This window comes from Cajanus cajan, chromosome 10 (assembly GCF_000230855.2).
Source record: "Cajanus cajan strain Asha chromosome 10, NIPB_CcT2T_4, whole genome shotgun sequence".
NCBI lineage: Eukaryota > Viridiplantae > Streptophyta > Magnoliopsida > Fabales > Fabaceae > Cajanus > Cajanus cajan.
The window spans coordinates 47,300,992-47,324,651 of NC_138526.1; the positions used below are offsets into that span (position 1 = coordinate 47,300,992).

The 23,660-nt window shown below is 31.7% G+C and overlaps 2 protein-coding genes across 3 annotated transcripts; both read left to right on the forward strand.

Annotated features, from left to right (window-relative positions):
- The first annotated feature begins 3,280 nt into the window (after positions 1 to 3,280).
- Positions 3,281 to 8,159, forward strand: LOC109812958 (GATA transcription factor 11). Its single transcript, XM_020377043.3, has 3 exons — positions 3,281 to 3,507; positions 3,892 to 4,149; positions 6,747 to 8,159. Exons 1-3 carry the CDS (start codon positions 3,499 to 3,501, stop codon positions 7,443 to 7,445), a joined length of 966 nt encoding a protein of 321 aa, XP_020232632.1. The 5' UTR covers positions 3,281 to 3,498; the 3' UTR covers positions 7,446 to 8,159.
- Positions 8,160 to 15,835: 7,676 nt separating this feature from the next.
- LOC109812949 (auxin response factor 18) lies at positions 15,836 to 19,066 on the forward strand. 2 transcript variants are annotated; one of them, XM_083065724.1, is made up of 4 exons: positions 15,836 to 17,420; positions 17,619 to 18,502; positions 18,606 to 18,697; positions 18,790 to 19,066. In XM_083065724.1, the coding sequence occupies exons 1-3, from the start codon at positions 16,371 to 16,373 to the stop codon at positions 18,691 to 18,693; spliced, it is 2,022 nt and encodes a 673-aa protein (XP_082921850.1). In that variant the 5' UTR covers positions 15,836 to 16,370; the 3' UTR covers positions 18,694 to 18,697; positions 18,790 to 19,066. The 2 variants fall into 2 exon arrangements, with proteins under 2 accessions (XP_082921850.1, XP_020232609.1); XM_020377020.3 differs by having other exon boundaries at positions 15,864 to 17,420; positions 18,606 to 18,668.
- Positions 19,067 to 23,660: the final 4,594 nt, after the last annotated feature.

Genomic DNA, 23,660 nt, shown 5'->3' on the forward strand with positions numbered 1-23,660 from the left:
TTTATAACCTTTTAAAATTAATTACAATATTATTTATATATTAAAAATATTAAAATTCAATTACAATACATTTTTCAATTGTGTTATTTTTATTTTTTTTCTTCATTCTAAGCCTTTTAAAATAATTTTTTATATTAAAAATTTTATTTGTCATAAATTTAAACTACTCTAAAATGTTCTTTTTCTTTCTTTAATTAGATAGGATTTTACTTTATAAAAAAGTTAACATAGATATTATCCAACTTTTCATTGAATAATGTAATCTAAATAGTTATTAAAAATATAAATAAAAAAAATAGACTATGCACTTATACAATAATTTTTTTTATTGATATGATTATAAAAATATTTAAATATGTTTTTAGTCATCATATTTTTGGTCCCTCAAATTTAAAATTATTTTTTTTAGTCTCTATAATTTTCGAAAATCTTATTTTAATCATTCAGATCATCAATAACATATTTAAAAATAATAAATTAAGATGATTATGCAATATCAATTAAATTTAGTGTGATATTTTCATTAACAGAACATCAATAGGTAAATTTTATGCAATAATATTTGATAAATTTTTTAACAAAATTTGAATATAAAGACTAAAATAATATATTTTTTTAATTATAGGAACTAAAAATATCAATTTTAAACTTGAGGGATTAAAAATAAATTTATCCTAAATTTAAAAGACTAAAAACATATTTAAATCTTATAAAAATTATGTATAATAAGTTTATTAACTTTATTTAAAAGTTATACTAATGATAATTTTTTATATTTAATTATTATAAAATTTATATTAATTATATTATAAAAGTTTGTTAAAAATTTATACTAATAACTTTTAAATAGTCTTTAATAATATTTTAAAAGTTATACTAATTGATTAATAATATAATTTTTATTTTAATCCATAAAACTAAACCAAATAAAAATGTGGTAATATTTAATATATATATATATATATATATATATATATATATTATTTTTTTCATAATGTTAATCTTTTGCTTTAACGACGTAAACGGTGTTTCATCTCCATTTCATTTTCCATTGTATAATCTGCCAACACGCATGGTCCCACGTTGAAAATTAGTACCATGAATTATTTATTTGGAGGACCCATATCTATTTCTTCTTGCAATGGGAATAAAGATATATATGGTAATATGTCAGTCATATTTTCAAGAATCAAAATTTAAATGTAAAAAAAAAATAGTTTAAATATTAAATAAGATAATTGCTCTCCTCAAATGTGATAGTGTAATACAACTAGTTAAATCTTTTGACTCCACTTAATTAAGATTTTGGAGTGAATCTAATTTCACTTATATGTTATATTCTTTATTCTTCAAAAAGTTAGTTGTTGTCTTTAAAAAAAAATAATAATAATCATTATTAAAAAATTAACATTTAAAATTATAACTAGTTTTAAATTTATTTTATGTATACTTGATTTTAATACAATCTTTAATAGTTAATTTTTAAATAAATGATAATAAGTGTCTTTCATCTTCAAAACTCTTTTTTTTTTTTTTTAAATTATAAATAAGTAACTATTTTATGTGTTAATTTTTGAATGAAAAGGTGTAAAAAAAAAAAAGAACCTTTGAATTAAAATTTAGTTATATTCTCTGCCTATCATTTCCCTCATAATTTTTTTAGTTATGTTTCTCAATTTAATATATATTTTAAAATGATATTAACTATTATTTTCGCAGTTATGTTAATTTTATATTTAACTTCTAAATATTTATACACTTGTTATAGATGAGAGTAAAATAATAGTAAGTATCATATTAAAAATGCAAAATTAAAACATTTTAATATAAAACGAAAATATTAATCATATATTTTTAATTTTTGTGCTATCTTTTAACATAAAGAAATGGAGAGAAGTAAATGGCGAATAAACTTGCGACAGCTCTGTTTGTGAATTGGGTTCGATCATACATTTTAAGTCGTTTTTCAATTAAAATATAGTAGTAACGAATTTTTGAAAAAAAATATTTTAACATTTTTTTCATGTATATAAGTATTAAATCATTCATATTTATTTTTTGTCTGTATAAATTATAACAACAAGGTCAAAATTTAAGACCACATATTATTTTAACTTCTTACCATTAGACTATCTTTAGCAGTTAATAAAAATTCAATATAAATTAACTTAGAGATATAAGATAGAAAAATTAATATACAAAAAGAATTAATCTTCATACAATATTATCATTTTTCTAAATAATTAAAATCATCTTAGATACAACTCTCAAAATATAGTATAAAAATTAATTAACTTATTATATATAATAATTTGAGACTGGATAGTATTACATTTTACTTAATTTCTTATAAAAATAATTTTTATAAAATATAAAAAATAATATTTTAAAACTTAGAATTTAATAGATATATATTGTTAATATTTTAATTTTTTCATCTGTTAGAAAATATATTTAATATGAATTGTAAAATAATATTATCAAAATTAGCAAATTTACTGTATACTAACAACCGTTTTCTTTGGTGTAAAAAATTCGTTTTTTTTCCTACACCAAGTATATAGAACCGTTTATATTTAAACAATAGTATAAAACAGTTTACTGTTATTATATATATGTCCTATTTTCTTTAAATGTTGTCCAAACATATTTTATTTTTACGGTAATTTTTGTAATAATGAGAAGTTAAAGGAAAAGTAGCCATGTGTATAAAAAAAAAAAAAAAAAAAAAAAATAGGTGTGCAATATTCCGTTGGTCTCGTGTCCTTCGTCGGTGATGGCTAAATGATTTTTTGTATTTTTGTGGAAATGAGTATATAAAATGTGGAACTACAGAATGATTCATTAAACCAAATAACATGGTTTTGGATCCACCTATTTTTGCTTTAAATAATTCCTTGTAGATCCATATCTCATGCTCCATCACCCTTGTTACTTGTTAGTTCTTACCATCTATCTATCTCAGTTGACCAACCTTCTTTATCTTTTCCACACTTGCCCTACAATTATATTAACTACCATTCATGATTCATTCTGCTAAGAAACAAATGCTTATAAAGGTCGACGCGTTTTAACGTTTAAATTCCATCAACCTTACAATTAAAACATCCTTCTCGTTTTTAATGTACGTTAGATTAGATCTTGCTTTTGTAACTCTAACTTTGTACTTTTCAAGCGTACAAACACAAAAGCATCATTATATGGCCTTTAATTTAATAAAAGGAAAATAATTAAAATTTGGTGTGAAATGGATGGAATACTATTATCGAAAGGGAAATATTAATGGAACTCACGAGAGGAGGATGAGGGTTTCCGCATGGGAGTAGCGCACAAAAATAAAACCTAATTTACCAAATTCAGACACACAGATTCTCACTCCTCAACATCTTCTTCTTCTCACTTCTCTCAAATTAATCCTTAAACTTTCCAATCTCTGTCTCTCCATTTCCAAATCATTACTCACTACAATGTGCTCCATTTCCTCACTCCACCCAGCTCATGTCTGAGGTCTTTCAACCTCTCTCTTTTTTCCCTTTTCATTTTTCATTTCCTTTTAACGTCAGATATTGCCTGCATTTTCCTTTTTTTTTTTTTTTTTTTTCAACTTGGAACAAATTGTCAAAGACTCGTGTTTTACTGTTCTTAGCTGATTTTTTTTTTTTTTTCCCTCTTTGTGAAAACTTACGAGGTACATCCTCATTGTGACAGTTAATTACCTTACTATCCAAATTGGAATAGGGAACATAGCATAAGTTCTGATTTTGGTTGTTTTTTAACCAGTGATGGGTGGTCTGTGCTTTTTCTTTTTCAAATAGGTTCTGTTGTGGGCATGAGAGGAGTGACAATGTGTGTGTTTGGTGTTTCTTATGCTCTATAATGTTTTTGGAACAGGATAGTGCTAATATGAAGGACTCTTGGTTTTTCGACAACAACTTTAATGGTCTCTCGGATGAGATTTTTGATGATGTCGTCAATTTTTTTGATTTCCCGCTGGAAGATGTGGAGGCTAATGCTGTGGAAGAAGACTGGGACGCTCAATTTAAATGCCCTGAAGACCCACGTTTTGATGTTTTTTCAGCATCATCAGCTGGGGGGTGTGCCAAAACTAAAAATGAAAATCCCCAACTTGGGGTGGGGTTCTCTGCTTCTGTGAGTATTCCTTCCATAGTTGTGGTGTGTAGGAATGTATGTAGGGTGTGATGTCTTTTACCTACTTACATTATTTTCTGGGATGTTGTCCCTGTTCTAGTAGTTATGTAGATGGAAAATCATGATGAGACTTCAATGCATTGAACTTTATATTTGATGGATTGACTATGTGGATATTTTTATCATGTAAAACTGAAATTACATGAATGCAAGGTTTTAAATTATAGTTGCGGTCGTGGTTGTGGTTTTGTCGCGGTTTTGTCGCGATCCTTGGTGTTGTGGAAAATTATGCACAAATGCAACTGCAATTGCCATACGATGCGGTTATGGTGACTTCAAAAGCGCGTCCAAAATCATGGTTGAAAATCTTTTTTAAAAACCTTGCATGAATGCATCAACATTGATAGAGAAATTTTTGTGATTTAGGTCCTTTTGTAAGTTCAGTTGCTGGCTGCGGATGTTTTGTTTGATATAATCTTTACTTTCTGAATGAAATGTTTTTCCTGAACCTTCATCACAGACCCCTGACAAGAAATGTTAATACTTTTACCTAGACGACTAGGACTTTTTTAAAGTTGGGATTTTGCAGGAGATAGGGAAAACTAGAATGTTGTCCAGGAATTTTGTCAGATTGGCAAAACAAAAATATTGGTCAGCAAAATACTTTATGGGTAATGGAAGAGATTTGGGGGATGATTGACTTGGTATGATCTAGGAGAATTGAATAGGAGTAAAAAAGTGGAAGATACAAGGGTTTGAGATTCAGTTTTCATGCATTTACTTAATAGGCACTAGGCAGGAGGATTATTGAGAAACATTAATTGTACACCGCATGCATTACTGTTTACTACTGAGCTGTTTCTGCAACAGTAGGAGAAGCAGCAATGCAGACTTTGTGGTGGTACTCTGATTTTTCCTTAAAAGTGTGGTGCTAATGTCATTTACTTATTATTGGCAGTAACAGGATATCATAATAAAACATGTAATAGTTAAGAAATTTGTTCAAAAAGTTGCTAGTTGCTACATTTCATCTGCTACTGACCCATAATGTCCTGGAGATGCTGCTATTATTCTGTCTGTAGTGCTCAGCCTTTATGCACCTAAAGTTAGAACTTTTCAGGGTTTCACAATAAAGGAAGGAGGAAGGTAGGAAGCTTGGTGATAATCTCTTTCCTCTCCCATTCAGGTTGCGGAAACTTCCTCTCTTGGTATACACTTTTGGATGGCAAAGAAGGTTTAAAGAAATATAAAAAGAGGAAGAAACAGAGGGGAAAAAAATTAAAGAAATTTGCCTGGGAAAGAGTCATCTGGTTATTTTTTATTTATGCAATGATGTAGATTCATCAATCATAACTGTCAGGTTCTGAAATTCAAAATTGGTTTTACTACTGTTGAACATGGGGTTTTAGGCTGAGAGGTAAGAGTTTGTAACATTGAATTGATATTAACTAAGATGTATTACAGCATATTGGTGTATTGATGCATTTATAAAACCTAGAGCACTAACCCTTATCTATACCAATAACAATCTTAACTTAATTAGGGAAACAAATCAATGATAAGTTAAGTAAATCTGGTAACTAGTCCTTAGAGATAATGAGGAAATAGGGAAATTGTTCCTATGAGAAAATCTAAGATATTATAGGATATAAAATATTCTAACAATATCTGCTATTATTTCTATTTTCTATTTTCTATATATTATTCAGTTACATGTGTGTTTAAAATGTTTGAAAGAGGTGTAATAACACAAACCTATATAATTAATTTGCAGCTAAGTTGATACTTTGAAATATATTGGCAGACACTATGTAGGCTTTTAAATTTAAAGTTTCAACAACACCTTGGAACTCATGCCATATATTTTTAGGTTTGTTGCTTTCAGAAAGTGATTAAGTTCTGGTAACAACACGCTTTTGGAATTTTCTAAGCGTTTACTTTGAATAGTGAATGGGTGACATGTAGAAAGAAGTAGAAGTTTGCTTTCTTAAGTACTGGATGATTAGATTTTTGGATCTATAGGAATTATAACAACGGCAACATGGTTCAGTGGGTGATTAGATGAATGTGTTTCTTATGTACTTGTATTTGGTAAATGGTGGGGTACAGTACTAAATATTTGATCCCTTGCCCAAAATTATTTCCATCTCTGTATGGAGTTAATTTAAAGAAACTCCTTGCATTTGGTCAGGCGGCTGATACAAGTTGGCTAGGTCTTGTTATAGATATTGAGTTCTCCTATGTATGTGTATACTGCTTAATGGAAATGAAACAGAAAATGATTTACTGTATCTGCAGTCACACTTTCTTAACAGTCGAGACTCTGCTATGCAGTATTGCAAATGGACGCAAGTAGTTTGAGTGACTATGGTGATTTGACTCGACAGCATCTGATAATTGATAACTATAAGTATACATATTAGAACAGTAGCAATCTTTTCATGTGATTAGCTTTGTGAGTATAAATGTAAATGTTGGAAGAAATCACCTATATTCCTCTTTCACTTATTTATTCAAATAATCATATCCACTGATATTGCATCTGATTCTTGTTTTATTTCATTTTTTCTTGGTTTGATGATTGTTTGGCATTGCAGTGTGATGGGATTTCTCCAATAAAACAGCTGGCAAAGGCTCCAGAACCAACATATGGAAAAACAATTCCCCACCAGAATGTCACTTTCAGGGGAAAAGATTTGCATCAATTCCAAACCTACAGTCCAGTTTCGGTTTTTGAAAGCAGCAGTTCTTCCTCAGTTGAGAATTCCAACTTCGATCGACCTGTCATCCGAGTAAAGCGAGTTCGAAGCAAACGTCAGCGTCCTTCAAGCTTCAGTCCTCTGTTTTCAACTCCTTTCTACCTTAATTTACCAGCTTTGCGAAAACATCAAGGGACAACTGCCTCTGAATCAGATTTCGGAACAAATGTTGCTGGGAATCTATCAAACAAACTAAAAAGGCAAAGGAAAAAGGATTTGACCCCGCTACCAGATGATGTTGAGATGATGAGATCCTCATCACTTGAGCCGGCTGCCCCCAGAAAATGCATGCATTGTGAGGTGACAAAGACCCCACAATGGAGAGAGGGACCTATGGGTCCCAAAACACTGTGCAATGCTTGTGGCGTTCGGTACAGGTCTGGCCGCCTCTTTCCCGAATACCGGCCTGCAGCAAGCCCCACTTTTGTAGCATCATTGCACTCGAACTGTCACAAGAAGGTAGTGGAGATGAGAACCCGGTTCAGGGGTTCTTCCATGTTGGCTCCATCAAATCTCCATGGAAATTCTGTAGGATAATTTTTATGTCGGATTGATTATATTGAGGAAGAAACGGTAGTCCTAAACAGGATCCTCCTTGTCTGTTGTTTTCTTTATAGTCTAATGTTATATTACTTGGCATCATTTGTTTGATTAATGTAAATTGATCGGTGAAATAAAGGGTAGTAGCAGGTTAGTGGTTTGCGAGGAATTCAGGGAACATGGTGTTGAAAGATGGAGAGGTTGAGTATATGGTATGATGTAGTTTCATCGTGGTGGTTGAGCCAGCAATTTTCTAACTGGATCGCATGCATGGCTGTGGGGCTAAAGGGTTAAAGTAGGAGCAAGAATCTTTTCCATTGCTGCTGCATGTGCTACGAGAACATAAAGTCAAGGATCAAATTGAGGCAAGGACAATAATATCACATGCCTCATAACATGGCACAGCGTTATAAAGAAAGCACATGTGTGGCTTTTCTCTTCAATGTTAGACTTGCTAGCTAGAATACTATAATGCCTTTCTATTCAGCTTCAAATATCAAATATATGGGTTAGTTACTCTCCCTTCATAATATAGGCTAGTGGAATTTGTGTGTAGCAGCAATGTTTAAAGGGCTGGCTTCTACTAAGGTCCATTGGTCGGTGTGGGCTGGCCTATTTTTTTTTTTAGAGGTCATTATGCGTTCTTAATTGTTTTGTACTATTACAATTTTATTATGCATTTAGCAACTTATATTTGATTTATGTTTACAATATGTTGAATCCATTTACGTTTCCTTCTCTATTGTTTTTATATTAAACCTTTTTTTTTCTTTTTGATTGAAATAATGAATAACCCATCATCATGTCTTGAAAACTCCTAGGGGGGAGGAGCCATGTTCGGATTGATTTTTTGAAACCTCTTGTATAAACCACGGCATATATTTCACTAGAGGCAATCTTGTCAAACTGAGTAGGATCTTTATGTAGCAGAGAACTCTTCTTTAAATATTTAATGTAATTGCATACTAAAAATTTCGAACTCGAGACTACTGTAAAACAAAAATTATTTGTCAGTTAATCTATGTACTTCGTGATTATGGTTAATTTTTTAATTGATGATGTTAAAGTTAAATGATATAATTTCATACTAGACGAAAATTAAAGTGCAAATATACTCATCTTGATTTTCGTCATTTCTTCAACTCTATATTAACTCTTTATTTAACTGTTTTTATACTATATTTCGGACAGTGGCTACAAACGTTGAGTGGGTCGATCCATTGCAAAAGGCAGGCCGGAATTCTCTTAGGGGCCACAGAATGTCATGGATCCTTGGGACATTAAACATTTCAGAGGCAGCCCATATAGTCACACTTGTTCGGCTCATGATATATACACCTCCCTTTTTTATAAGTACACTTCTTTTTATTTTTTTAAAAAAATTATAAAATATTATAGTTTTTTTTTTTAATTTTCTAATTTTATACCTTCAATTTTCAATTTGTTATTTTCTTCTTTTTCACACACTTTTTTCTTCTTTTAGTTTTCACATGCTACCAAAATAGGTGTGGTGAAGGAAAGGTAAGAGAGTGCATGTAAAAATTGAAAAAATGAGGAAAAATGTGTGAAAAAAAAATACTAAATTAAATATTGTAAATGTAAAATTAAAACTTAAAAACAAAAAATTAAAAATTAAAAAATTAAAAATATTTTAGAAATTTAGTTATTTTTTTTTAAAAAAGAAGATATATATATATCATGAACCCACTTGTTTTTTATTCTTCAACCCATCACTACACCCAAACAAGGGCCCTTTTTCTATTCCCCAAAAAAAACTTTGCACCCAAACTCAACCATAACATGTCAGTTTTATTTTTGGCTCGGCCCTAGTGGGGTTGAATAGTTGCATACCTTATGGTTTAACTAATTTTAATTTCTTTTTTAATGATTTAAGCAAGGATTAATTTAACAGTAACACCCGAAGAATACCAAAAATACTTCGTCGTGCCGAAAAGGAATCAACTTTAGAATGATTTTTCTCAATACACATTGCTATAAGATCCTCTCTGCCTACTTGGTTTTAAACTGACAACATATGAATATGAGTTAATCATATATACACTGTTGGTGTAAAGTTTTTTTTACACTGACAACCAATTATATCTCTTAATTATGTTATGTCATTATTAAAAGTAAATGTATTTACTGTAACATGACACAATTAAGAGATATAATTGGTTGTCAGTGTAAAAAAATTTTACATTGACAATATATAAGTGATTAATTTTATAAATATATACTCCGTTCTTTAAAAATGAATATATAATACTTTTTTTTTATCCGTAGTAATCAAATTCGGTATCAAAAAATTACAACTAACGGCATCAAACTCCTTCAGCAAATATATAAGACATTTGAGTCCTCTTTAATGTAGATTCCCCCCTCCCAATAGACAGCTATAATAATTTATTTTGAATATCTATTATGAATTTTATGTAACCAGAAAGTGAAATAAAATATTTTAGATAAAATTTCAAAGATAAAAATCGGTACTACTTTTATTATACTTTTTAAAAATACTAGAATGGGATTTCCAGAAATAGTTACTAGCTAGTGACAATGAAAGTTATAAAAGTAAAATAAAACACCATTAGATAACATATTCAGAGTTATTTCACTGTTAAGATATTTGTTTATATTAAAAATGATTCAATGTAACCTGTGTTCACCTTATAAGGGAGGAAAGAGTAATTTAAATTACACAAAGTGACTGTGGACACTCTGGTAACCATTTAATGGAAAATGATAAAAATAAAAATAAAACAAATAGGACATGAATTGATGTGTTGAATCTGTGATGCTGTCATCTTGGTACATGCCCCATTTCAAAAAGGATTAATGGCCATGAATTATAGTGGTCCTATATAGTCTTAATTGAGGAGTTTGTGTGTCTTTTTGGTCTTTTGCTCATTCTCCAATTGCATCCCCACTCCCTAATACCTAATAATCTACCTCTACAGTTTAATAGACTTGATATATATGTGCCCTAACTACTAAGGCTTGACTACAGTTTTTCGAAATTTAATGAAAGCAAATGCATTAATCCAATGTTGGGTTATCGGTTAACTCCATCCTTTGCACCATACTATAAAGTTTTCTTTTCAGATACCAACATTCCACCAATCACTTTTCAAAGCGCATGACATCCTTCTCTTCTTATGGGATAGACAAGAAGCAATCCTTTCCATATCTTTAAATATTTAATGAAACTAACTATAAGTATTATATTTAGACTAAAATATACGTATTTAATAACATGATTCTTAGTTAATTACTACAGTATATCCATTTATTACTAGTAATGGGATATTAAATTTGAGAAAGAAAAAAACATTAATTAAACCTTTAAGATTTTAAAACACTGATCATTTAAGGATAAAAAAAAGAATGCTAAAATATCTAATATAAGAAGGGGAGTAGTATTGTATCAAAACAAAAAAGTACTTGTACCTCTCTTGTTTGTGTTTCAGTTGGGAAACATTAAATTTCTGTGGCGGTAATTCTATTGAATTGAAGGCAGAGAACAGTGTTTAGTTGTAATGTAATTTAGTTGATCAATTCCATGCGGTCCATAACATTAAATTTGTATTGATGATGTTGTTTTCTTGTTTGGTTGAGAACAATAAATAAAATTAAAGTGAGGAAGAAAGAGTGCTACTATTTCTACTACTCCATTCTTGTCTTTCCGAATGGTGAAGACATAATGAAGAAAAGTAAAAAGAATGATTGAGTGGGATGTGGTAGCTACTAGTAGTGATAGAAGAATGAAGTTTGGGTGTTAGGAAAATTAATGAAATTAAGATGAGGAGGTTATGCAGTGGCTAACTAAATCATGTTCCGACATTCTAACTCTCGTGAGAAGGAAAGGGAAGTGTCTCTCTCTCTCTCTCTCTCTCTCTCTCACGCACGAGACAAAGGACACGTGGCAAGTGGTGGTGTGATGGGCCAAAGGGCACTGTCAGTGGCACTGCCACACGCATTGATTGTATCGAACGCTAATGCAGAGTTTGGTGTAGGAATAAGAATAGGGTAGTGCCGTTTTTGGGCAATGAAAGGTCTTCCAATACTCTCTCTCTTCTTTTCGCCAATTTATCATATCAACAAACACCTTCTTCATTCACTCGCAACTCATCAAATCCGCCAACCACCGACCGTCTTTATTCTAAATCTCACATCATTCAACAGACAACAACTTCTAATATACTCTATAACACACTTTATTCCTAAACTTTCTTTACATGGAGTGAAAAAATTAATTCCATCATGTCTCATGCCTCATGCCTCATGCCTCATGTCTCATGTCTCATGTCTCATGTCTCATGTCTAGTGTCCCATGTTCAAGTTTTGTAAATAAACACTTTATTCCTAAATTTTCTAATACAGGTTTGTACTGTTCAGGTTTACTTACGTTAGGATAGACATTCATTGAGTCTCTCCATATTAATGTGCTTGATACTCCACAGATGCATACCCCTCTCACCCCGAAACCAAGACTAAACTGTTTTACAAGAATATATGCCAACTATTACGTACTAACTTAGACTGCCTTTGCATCTATATCTAAAATGTGATTTTTCAAATCCAATCAAAGCTATGTTTTGTTGCTTTTGCTAATTTTCCTATTTGGATATGGAGAGAGAAACTAGAATTCATGTTTTCAACAAGTGTAATATTTACACTTTCTAAGTGTTATGGATACAAACAACTGTCAAACTTTTCTAGATGTTTTCATATCTTAACAAGATTAACAATCAACAAAAATAAGTAAATAGTATCAATGATATAATTAAAAAAAATTCTAAAATTTTCAACTAAGCTATAAAAAAATTTCAAATATTATAAGAAATTAATATAATCGATATTTACTGTTAATTTAAAAATTAAAATGCATTTAAATATTTACTGTAATAAATGGTAATTACGCAAACTCTTTTTGTTTTTAACCTTTGGCTATCTTGACTTGAGTGGGGTTGAGTTGCTTTACTCTCTCTTGTGACTTGTGATAGAGAGAACACAACGACAGAGATTCCTGAGAAAGACTACATCCACATCATCATTCATCACCATGCTGGTGGGGCCCTCTCGGCTACGTTACGTCCCTTCATCTATGTCGCTGCCAACGAGGAACAGCTATAACCCCTCTCTGATGCTCACACGTGTCCATCCCAGGTCAACCCGCCTCCTGCTCCTCGGGCTTCTTGTCTCCTTAAATGTTTCTTACTGTGCTCCACTCCACAACCAAATAAAACCCCAATTACTGTGCTCACACGTGTGACTTTCACTTTTTTTTTTTTTTTTTTTTTTAATATGTATTAGTAATTTTCCCTTTTCTTCCATATTTATATCAATTTCACAATCATTGCGTAACAACTATTTGTTCTTAAGCAACATCCACCAAAAGATTCCCTGAAATAATCTAAATTGCTTGGAAAATTAATATATAAAATTCAGTATTTCTTTCGGTATAGAAAATTTCTTCTAAAAAATCATAGTAGTTGTCCAAGTTTAGAATATTAAGAGTGTGCTTATTGTCTCGATCTTAAAAATTTCCTTGTATACAAGTTCTATTTTGAACATGTATTCCAAACTTCTTGCATAATAATGTAAACCATGACATTATAATTAATGTGGATCTTAATTGGTTTGGTTCATCAACATTGTTTGATCGATACTCTTATTGCAGTATCCATGAATTGAGTTAGATTTTAGCATGAGAAGTTGATTGACCTATTTAAACTATACACAAGTCTCTATACCTGAACGTTAAAGCGTGAAGAAACAACTGTCTATACAAAATTGTAGGGGTATTTTAAGTGTCATGTTGTTTTTTACTCTAAGACGAGTCAAATCCACTTTATTCGTCCGTTTGAAGTGAGTGGAAGAGCAAAGTAAATAATAATGTGGAGTTGACAATGGACATAAACGTGGAGATGGGTATAGATAAATGGATGCACTCAAAGCTTTATCATCAATTATCGTTGTCAGACTCTGAGGACAGCGACTCCCTTTTTTGGCTCTCCTTTCCTTTACTTTCTTTTTATTTTTTCATCGTGCTATATTGTTTTGGACACTCGCAAACAATACAATGGCGAAAGTTATGCTCATTTGTCAATTTCTCGGGACCCCCACTGGGACCCATTTCCTCCTTCATATATTCACTATTTTCGTTTATCACCAAACTCGATTCTTTTACCTTTTGAGATGCGTCTGCATGTGACTTTGGGTGGAGCACCTCACTTGGCCATAACATCATAAGGGTTTATCAACAAAACTAGTCAATTCCTCAAGGGCACATGCCAGATCATTTTGTTTTCAGTAAAAGAGGTAATAAGATAACATTTAAATTAATCATGTAAATCAATTAGTACGATATAATCAGTAATTCGAAAAAGATAAGCTAGCTAGCATTTACATTAATTATATATGTACATATGTGATTTTTGTTTCCCACCTATATATATATATATATCCAAACATACCATGAATTAGTATGGGTAAAACGAAGGAGTTTGTTTGGTAGATAGTATAATATAAATTAATGGAGTGAATGTGGGACGGCAAAAATGGGAGAATTGTTAAAGTTATGGGGCTTGAGTAGAAGATAAGAATGAGGGCCAGGGTGGGTGGCTATACAATTCTAAAAATTATTATCCCAACATTGATTGTTTGTTCCATGCGTCTATCATTTCATCTTCTTGTCTTAATTGTCTCGACGTTGTGTGTCGGTATCAATGTTGATTCTTAACCAACCAATCCTATTCTTTTCCGAACCACATATTTTTTGGCGGATTTATCATCCTTTTCCTTTTATTATTTACCTTTTGCTTTATAATCATCTCCACGTTGTTGTTATTGTTGTTTCTGAATACATAAATACAAAAGCGTGTATTAAACCTGATTAAATGATATTATTTATAAGAATTGAGGGTGATTGATGTTACATCCAGGCTGGTAGTAGCGATGTTGTCGGTTCACCTAAGCAACTTGTTTGTAGTAAGGCCAAGTGTGATTGATTCCTAAGCTTTTGCCACAGCATCATGGAAAGTTATTCCTTTTAACTCTTACAGGATGCTATACCCTATTTGACTATGACTATATGCGTATGCCCTGACAATGCTTCCTGAATTCGGCTATCTATCGTACGTGCTGCTGCTTTCCTTTCTCCTTCTACCTATTGCTTTTGTCGCCTTCTGCCTTCTGCCTTCTGCCTTCTGCCTTCTGCCTACTTATAACTCTTTTCTTCTCTCTTTCCACCTTTACTCATTTCATATTTATTCATTAACATGTTATCACAATCAAAAATTGTATCGCAAGATTATTTAAATAAAAATATTGTTAACTAAATATTTAAATAATAGTGTAGGATTAGTATTATGCATGTTATTTTTTGTTGAAAATTTCACACAAACTATCTTAAGAGAGTAGAATTAAATCTGCATGAACCCCATTATAATTTCTTCACAAATTCATTTAAATTATTTCTTTCAAAAATACATTTTTTAATTATTTGATAATCTCTCTCTGCTCTCCATTTCCTACTAAATCATCTCTCCCAAACACACCAAAAAAAGGCTTACTATAGACCTAATAAATAGTACAAAAATAGAGTATTAATATTAATATGCATGTAGGTGTAAGGGAAATGGAGTTTTGTGTTATTTGTATAGATGGAAGAAGAATATTTGTAGGGATATTGTGTATGTAATTGGTACTATTTGTTTGTTAATTTGTGTATAAAGTCAATAAGGCATTAAAGAAATGGGGTGTCCTAGAGTCGGCAAGAAAAGAACAAGATAAACTTTCCGTGGTGTCCTCCTTCTTTGTCATAACCAAACGAGGGTTTTGAAAGCCATATGTATCTTGGCATGAGCGTGGCGTTTTGTTAGCAGTTAGCACAATCACCCAACAGACAAAAGCTACCCTTCACCATGTGAACATCTCCATCTTGCTTGCTGGGATCCATGTCCTTTTCAGTCTTGGCAAAAACAAACACAACAAACTAATTAAACGACTTCACCGATATCTTCACATTTGCTTGATTAGTTCCAGGTGTAAAACATAATTAAAGCTCTTGAACATGGAAATTAAGATTCACACATAAAAGGGTTGAGTTTGAATACGTAAAACGCTCGTATCGTACATGATGGTTGGAGTGGTAGTAATACTTGCCTTATTCATGAGTAGTGATAGAAAGAGACAAGTGAAAGAAGCAGGTAGCCCATTCCCATAGGGCAAGAGGCCCACATTTCTCACATTCTAGTTTCTTCTTTCATTTAATTTTATATTTTGATTATTAGTGTAGATAAGAAGAAAATGCTCATAAAATAGTATACTAAGCTGATCCGACAAAAAAATCGCGGGCCTCACTTGTGACGGGGCATATGAGGTTTGTTACTTGGCAATTGGCAATTGGCATGAATGATGATGGTAAAGCAAAGAAGAGACAAGTTTGATTGTATTACATTTACATGTGAAAATGCGTTACTTTGTCAGCTTATGACTTATTGCAGGCACAAAGAGTGAGAAGTGATTAGCAGTGTGACCAGTCCCCAGTCCAGGTAATTTTAATTTTATAACTGGCTGACACCATACATACCGTCACAATTACAATTACAATTACAATTACCTGTGTTGTGTTTCGGAAACTATTGCTCCTCTTTATTGCATCATGTCATATCACCATAATTATAACAATTTTTAATTTATAGGCCTACAATTAATTATTAAATAGAGGAAACCCCTGCGTTGCCCTCACACACACACTCTGTCCCTTTCTTTCTCTCAGATCTAAACCCAAAAAATTCAGCTCAGGTCTTTCTAATATGTGACTCAACTCAACCTTTTGCTTTTCGTTAATTCACTGAGAGACACGAATAAAATAAACACAAAACATTAGCGTCAAGAGTGTTGTGAATCGATTCAATGAAGGAAACAGACAAGACGTTGGATCCGCAGCTGTGGCACGCCTGCGCCGGCGCCATGGTTCAGATGCCGCCAGTCAACTCCAAAGTATTTTACTTTCCGCAGGGGCACGCCGAACACGCGCACTCCAACGTCGATTTCACTTCCTCGCCGCTTCGGGTTCCGCCGCTTATTCTCTGCCGCGTGGCCGCGGTCACCTTCCTCGCCGACCCCGACACCGACGAGGTCTTCGCGCGCCTCAGGCTCCTGCCGCTCCGGAGCACGGACCTCGACGCCGACGCCGACGACAACGACGCCGCCTCGGAGGCTTCGGAGAAGCCGGCGTCGTTCGCGAAGACGCTGACGCAGTCGGACGCGAACAATGGCGGAGGGTTCTCCGTGCCGCGGTACTGCGCGGAGACGATATTCCCACGGCTGGACTACTCGGCGGAGCCGCCGGTGCAGACGGTGATCGCGAAGGACGTGCACGGCGAGGTGTGGAAGTTCCGGCACATTTACCGAGGGACGCCACGTAGGCACCTTTTGACGACGGGTTGGAGCAGTTTCGTGAACCAGAAGAAACTGGTGGCGGGGGACTCCATCGTGTTTCTGCGAGCGGATAATGGTGATCTCTGCGTGGGGATTCGTCGGGCGAAGAGAGGTGGGGTTGGTGGGCCTGAGGTGGGGAGTGGTTGGAGCGGCGGCGGCGGTGGTGGGCTTGGGCCTTATGGGGCCTTTTGTGCATTCCTTAGAGAGGAGAGCAAAGGGGCGAGGAATGGGAGTGGGAGGCCCAAAGTGAGTGCTGAGTCTGTGAGAGAGGCTATTATGTTGGCTGCTGGGAATCAAGCTTTTGAGGTTGTTTATTACCCTCGTGCCAGTACTCCTGAGTTTTGTATTCGCACTTCCGCTGTGAGAGCGGCTTTGAGGATTCAGTGGTGCTCTGGGATGAGGTTTAAGATGCCCTTTGAGACTGAGGATTCTTCCCGGATTAGCTGGTTCATGGGGACCATAGCTTCTGTTCAGCTTCTTGATCCCATTCGCTGGCCTAATTCCCCTTGGAGGCTTCTTCAGGTACTCTCATATTCTCCCTTCTTTATGTTTATTAGGTTCAACTTATTTTGCTGCTCTTCTGTTTTGCATTATTGTTGAATAGATTCTCCAAATAAAATTCTCTTTTTTCTTACTGGGGAGATGTTTTTGATTGTATAAGAAAGTCTTGTGGACAAGTTTATGATGCGACCTTGATGTATCTTGGGGATATGGCTACAGGTTACTTGGGACGAGCCAGATTTGCTGCATAATGTGAAGCGTGTAAGCCCATGGTTGGTTGAGTTGGTATCCAACGTGCCGATCATCCATCTGGCACCCTTCTCTCCACCAAGGAAGAAGCTTAGGTTTCCACAGCACCCAGAGTTTCCCCTTGACGTTCAATTTCCAATACCAACGTTTTCAGGCAACCCCCTTGGGTCTAGCGCTAGCAGCCCCTTGTGTTGTCTATCTGATAATGCTCCTGCAGGCATACAGGGAGCCAGGCATGCTCAAATTGGAATATCTTTGTCAGATCTCCACCTTAACCTTAACCATAAGCAGCTGCAGTTGGGTTTCCTTCCAACGAACTTTCGCCAGCTTGATTTGCACACTGGGATTTCTAATGGAAACATCACCAACCATGGTAAGAGTAGAGAAAGTCTATCATGCTTGCTGACCATGGGAAATTCAAACAAGAGTTTGGAGAAATCTGATCATGTGAAGAGACACCAATTTTTGCTTTTTGGTCAACCGATACTCACCGAGCAACAAATTGCTAGAAAGTCTTCTAGTGATGTGTTGTCTCAAAATTGTACCGCCACGGATGATGAGAATAAGGAGAAGGGGTTTCTTAGTGACTCCCAGTCTTCAGTTTCACCGGGAAAGTCGTCTTCCACTGCCGAATTCTCTTGGCAACTCGGTTCGGACACCAGCAGTCATTGCAAGGTTTTCATGGAGTCAGAAGATGTAGGACGGACCCTTGATTTGTCCTGTCTTGGTTCTTATGAAGAATTGTACATGAGACTGGCCAACATGTTTGGAATACAACGGTCTGAGATGTTGAGTCATGTTCTCTACCGCGATGCAACCGGTGCTCTTAAGCAAACCGGAGAAGAGCCCTTCAGGTATATATCATTCCATTTCTTGTTCATGGTTTTTCTTTCTATGGGTGGATGTATTCTTGGAGTCTTATGACTGATGATTTTTTGGGGCTTTGTTTTTCTGCAGTGAATTCATGAAGACAGCAAAAAGATTGACAATTCTGACGGATTCAAGCAGCAAAGATAGAAGGTGCGAGTGCGAGAAAAAAAAATGAAATTGTATAGCATCTGTTCCCTTATGGCCGGGGAAGATATTTTTGTATGTGCAAGTGTAGCTGTTCCTCTTTGTGACTTCAAAGTGTGTTTTGCAGGGTCTGGATCACAGGAACTCGGAATGCTGAACATGGATTGGATGCATCAAATAAGACAGGTCCTCTGAGTATATTTGCATAATATGGTGTGGCATGATAGCATCTGAGACATTGTTTTTAGATGTGAGAAGTTGAAGGACATAGTTATTACTCTGTTAGAAAATGTTGAAGTCTTTGGTTTCGAGCTCCAAGTGTAGAGAATAATGATTTTTCTTGTATAATGGACAATTGCTATTCTAATATTAATTAATTAATGAACCCAGATTTGGTTCTGCCCCGTCTGTTCTTCACTTGTTCTGGGAAATTTTGAGTATAGTCTGGGGAGTGTGATCGATCACACAGGGAAACTGTGGTCAAGAGTTCAAGCCACGCTCTGCCATTTGTTGGTGTCATGGTTAGTGTATTTACGTGATGAGGACTTTTGTAAGAATTTTTTAAAGCATGGTGACAAGGATAATTTCACATTATATTCCGAGAAACCAAGTTAAGAATAGAGTAAAATAGAATATACAAGTGAAAATAATTCATCCTTTATAAAATAATTTTGTACAATTGAATTTGATTAAATAAATATAATTAGTATAAGAAAATCATAGATATACAAATTAAGAAATATCTTATTTTGAGGAAGGGATTGATTGCGCAGCTCTCTTTTTATATCTGGTATTGTTAAACGGTTTGAGACTTGAGGCTTTGATATTCTATTTTTTTTATCATTCCCCTTTTGATTGATTGCTGCTCTCTTTTTATAAAAAAAATAAAATAAGAGTGATCAATTTAAAATCACATCTGTGTAAGCACAAGCATATAAAGCGTAAGTTTGGTGGAGGAGAAAAAAACAACTCATTATTCAAATGCTTTTGACATAACAATATCTTGTTAGAAGTCCTAAGACTTTATATAAGAATAGTAGGGAAGAGACATATTGTCATATGAATCGATATTAATGAATCATGTAGCTGAAATAAAGAGAAAAAAAACTGTTTCAAAATCTACCATCTTGATTTTAAGTTGAGTTATATGTTAATTACATTATTTTTTTAAATTAAATTTGTCTTTTTGACTTGTGTACTCTCAGTTGTAAGTCAAGTCATATATTAATTAAATTATTTTTTTAAGTATCATATTTGTCTTTTTAGTTCAAATTTGAAGGACCATGTACCTTATCAATTTTGAATTTTATATGTCCTGAATCCATAATTTTAAATCGACTCATAAAAGCTCTTAATTTAAACATTTATCGACTAATTTTGAGATAATTATGTCAAAATTACACAATAACAATATCTAATGATGAAATTTATTTCAACAAAATGATTTTTTTAAAATAAAAAAAAAAGTTGCTAGTTGCATTGAGCTGTTTTTGCACAAAATGTTCAAAGGAAGTTAAAATGAGTAGACAAAAAATCTTCCAAATTATAGGAGTATTTATGAAATTAATTTAGGATAAGATGACTCGCCGGAATATAACCGGAAAAATACATCAAACTCAATTTCATCAATACTCCAATGATTAAATATAATATCTTATTAAACTCACCCGAGGACAATCCTTAATCACATCATATCTTATTTTCAAAATATACCTAATTAACTTTTTCAACCATGGGGACAAGTAATTAAAACTTCCCAACCGCCATCATTTTACTCGACGCAGAAAATTTTATACGCTATTAATTTTTTCAAGGTTTCGTGCCGATTATTTTGTTCTGTATCTATCTTTCCCCGTTGTCTGAGGGTTCATTGAATGATATAGGTAGTGAAAACTGAAAACAACAAATTAAACGTCTTATTGAAGCTCTGTCATTTGTTGATACATTAAACGTCTTATCTCTGATTATTTAAACGTGCTTAAATTTTTTACGTTCCACGTAATATATATGTATAAAACTTAAATTTTTAGGTGATAAATATGAGACATGCTACCATGATGGTTTCCTGTTAATTTGTATCGTAGGTACCATATGAAACCGTCTCCTCTATACGACTATACCCATGCATCTTTAGATAATGATAAATAAAATCCAAATCTCATTGTTCACCATTTGAAAGACTTAATTATTCAGAGATACAGGATTTAGACGATTGGTTATTATAAAATTAAAATAATATTTAATCAATAAATATCACGTTTTATAATAGTAAATTAATTATTAATTATTAACTTTAAAATACTGCATAAATTATATTTATAAAAAAAAATGTTAAATAAAGGAATATAGTAAAAAGGTAAAAAGGAATACTTTGTCTCTTGTGTGAGTCACTCTTGTCACTTGTGAGTGGCGATTGGAAGGCTTTTTGACCAAAGTAGGGTTGCATGGAAACTTAATTACGTAAATGGGGCTGTTTCGAAATTATTTACGCCTTTGGGGCTGATTACAACAGTGTCGCTGTGGGCCACAGCGACACCATTGCCACGTGGCATTTTTTACATTTCAGGATAGCCATGAGAGCCACATTTATAGTGTCGCTACAGCCGAAAGCGCTACAACACAGCTTAACTAAGTCGCTTTAGCCTACAGCGACGAGTTTATCATAAAATATTTTTTAATTAAAAAGTGATAATAAAAAAATTGATTTATTAATTTTTTTTTTAAAATAAAAAAACAGTGACGCTGTAGGCCACAGCGTCACTTTTTTTTCGAAAATAATTTTTAAAAATAAAAAATGCAAATAAAAAATAAAAATATTAAATAAAAATTAGAAATAGGTAAATATTTATACGTATATATTTATATGTATTGGTAAATAAAAAAAAATGTGATTAAAAACAATTAAATTATTAATTTATATAAAAAAATTGATTTATTAATTTTTTTTTTTTTAAAATAAAAAAACAGTGACGCTGTAGGCCACAGCGTCACTTTTTTTACGAAAATAATTTTTAAAAATAAAAAATGCAAATAAAAAATAAAAATATTAAATAAAAATTAGAAATAGGTAAATATTTATACGTATATATTTTTATGTATTGGTAAATAAAAAAAATGTGATTAAAAACAATTAAATTATTAATTTATATAAAAAAAAATTGATTTATTAATTTTTTTTTTTTAAAATAAAAAAACAGTGACGCTGTAGGCCACAGCGTCACTTTTTTTTCGAAAATAATTTTTAAAAATAAAAAATGCAAATAAAAAATAAAAATATTAAATAAAAATTAGAAATAGGTAAATATTTATACGTATATATTTTTATGTATTGGTAAATAAAAAAAAATGTGATTAAAAACAATTAAATTATTAATTTATATAAAAAAATTGATTTATTAATTTTTTTTTTAAAATAAAAAAACAGTGACGCTGTAGGCCACAGCGTCACTTTTTTTACGAAAATAATTTTTAAAAATAAAAAATGCAAATAAAAAATAAAAATATTAAATAAAAATTAGAAATAGGTAAATATTTATACGTATATATTTTTATGTATTGGTAAATAAAAAAAATGTGATTAAAAATAATTAAATTATTAATTTATATAAAAAAATTGATTTATTAATTTTTTTTTTTAAAATAAAAAAACAGTGACGCTGTAGGCCACAGCGTCACTTTTTTTACGTATATATTTTTTAAAAATAAAAAATGCAAATGAAAAATAATAATATTAAATAAAAATTAGAAATAGGTAAATATTTATACGTATATATTTTTATGTATTGGTAAATAAAAAAATATAATAAAAAACAATTAAATTATTAATTTATATATATTTTAAAAAAAAAAAAAAAAAAAAAAAAAAAAGGTGGCGCTGTGGCCTACAGCGACACCTGGGTGGTTGTGGTATTTATTACAGTGGCCACGTGTCAAATTACCGCTGATTCAGCCAGTAATAACGCGACACGTGGCAACAAACAGTAAAAAAAAAAAAAACCTTTTACCTATATATACTCGTTTTTACCTTGATGGTCCCCTCCCCCCTTCGTTTTCGTTTCCACAGCGACTCAGGTAAGTTTTTAAATTTTTTTTTATTTGTTTATAAATTATTTATTTTGTTTTAATTTTTGTTAATTTGTTTATTTAATTTCAGGGAAATTTTTATTTTGTGAATTTGTGGAAAGTTTGTTGAAGCTTCCATTCCAGGTATTTTAATGTTTATTATTTTCTTTAATTTTGAGTTTATTTAAATTTATTAATTTTTATAGTTATTGTAATTTAGTTAGAATTATTTATATTGGTTTTTTGTTATTATTTGAAAGTCGCTGTAGGGTACGTCAATTTTATAATTAATATAATTTAGTTAGAGTTATTTATATATTTTTTGTGTAAATATTTTCTGTTTTAGTTAGAAGTATTTAGATATTTTTTGTGTAATAATTTTCTGTTGAATAATGTGTTATTTAAATTGTGTAAAATAAATGTATTTGAATATAAAATAGAATTAAATAATTTCTGTCTAAGTTTTATGTATTTTAAAAATAAAGATATTTAATTTTTAATTAATTTATTTGTATTCTGTTTAATTTATATTTTTGCAGAGATGATTTTAAATTAAAATAAAAATAAATTTAATTAATTAACGTGTTATTTAATATAATAACGTGTTATTTAAGTTTAATTAATAAAAATTTATTTAATTTTAAAATTGAATTTAATTATTTCTGTGTAACTTATATTTAATTTATTTAATTTTAAAATTGAATTTAATTATTTAATTTTAAATATTTTCTGTTTTAGTTAGAAGTATTTAGATATTTTCTGTGTAACTTATATTTTTTAATAGAAAGTGATTTTTAAAATTTGAATTCATTTATTCTAATTTTGTGTAAATTTTATTTATTATGAAAATAATTTTTTTTAAAATATAAATTAATTTATTTTAATAACGTGTAATTTAAATTAAATTTTAAAAAAATTTAAAATTTAAAATTGAAT

Bases quoted from the DNA above. Each gene is read 5' to 3' on its own strand.
- LOC109812949 (XM_020377020.3), top strand. From the start codon at position 16,371: ATGAAGGAAACAGACAAGACGTTGGATCCGCAGCTGTGGCACGCCTGC. The intron at 17,421-17,618 runs GTACTCTCATAT...ATATGGCTACAG, and splicing joins CCCCTTGGAGGCTTCTTCAG to GTTACTTGGGACGAGCCAGA. The intron at 18,503-18,605 runs GTATATATCATT...GTTTTTCTGCAG, and splicing joins ACCGGAGAAGAGCCCTTCAG to TGAATTCATGAAGACAGCAA.
- LOC109812958 (XM_020377043.3), top strand. The intron at 4,150-6,746 runs GTGAGTATTCCT...TTGGCATTGCAG, and splicing joins GGGTGGGGTTCTCTGCTTCT to TGTGATGGGATTTCTCCAAT.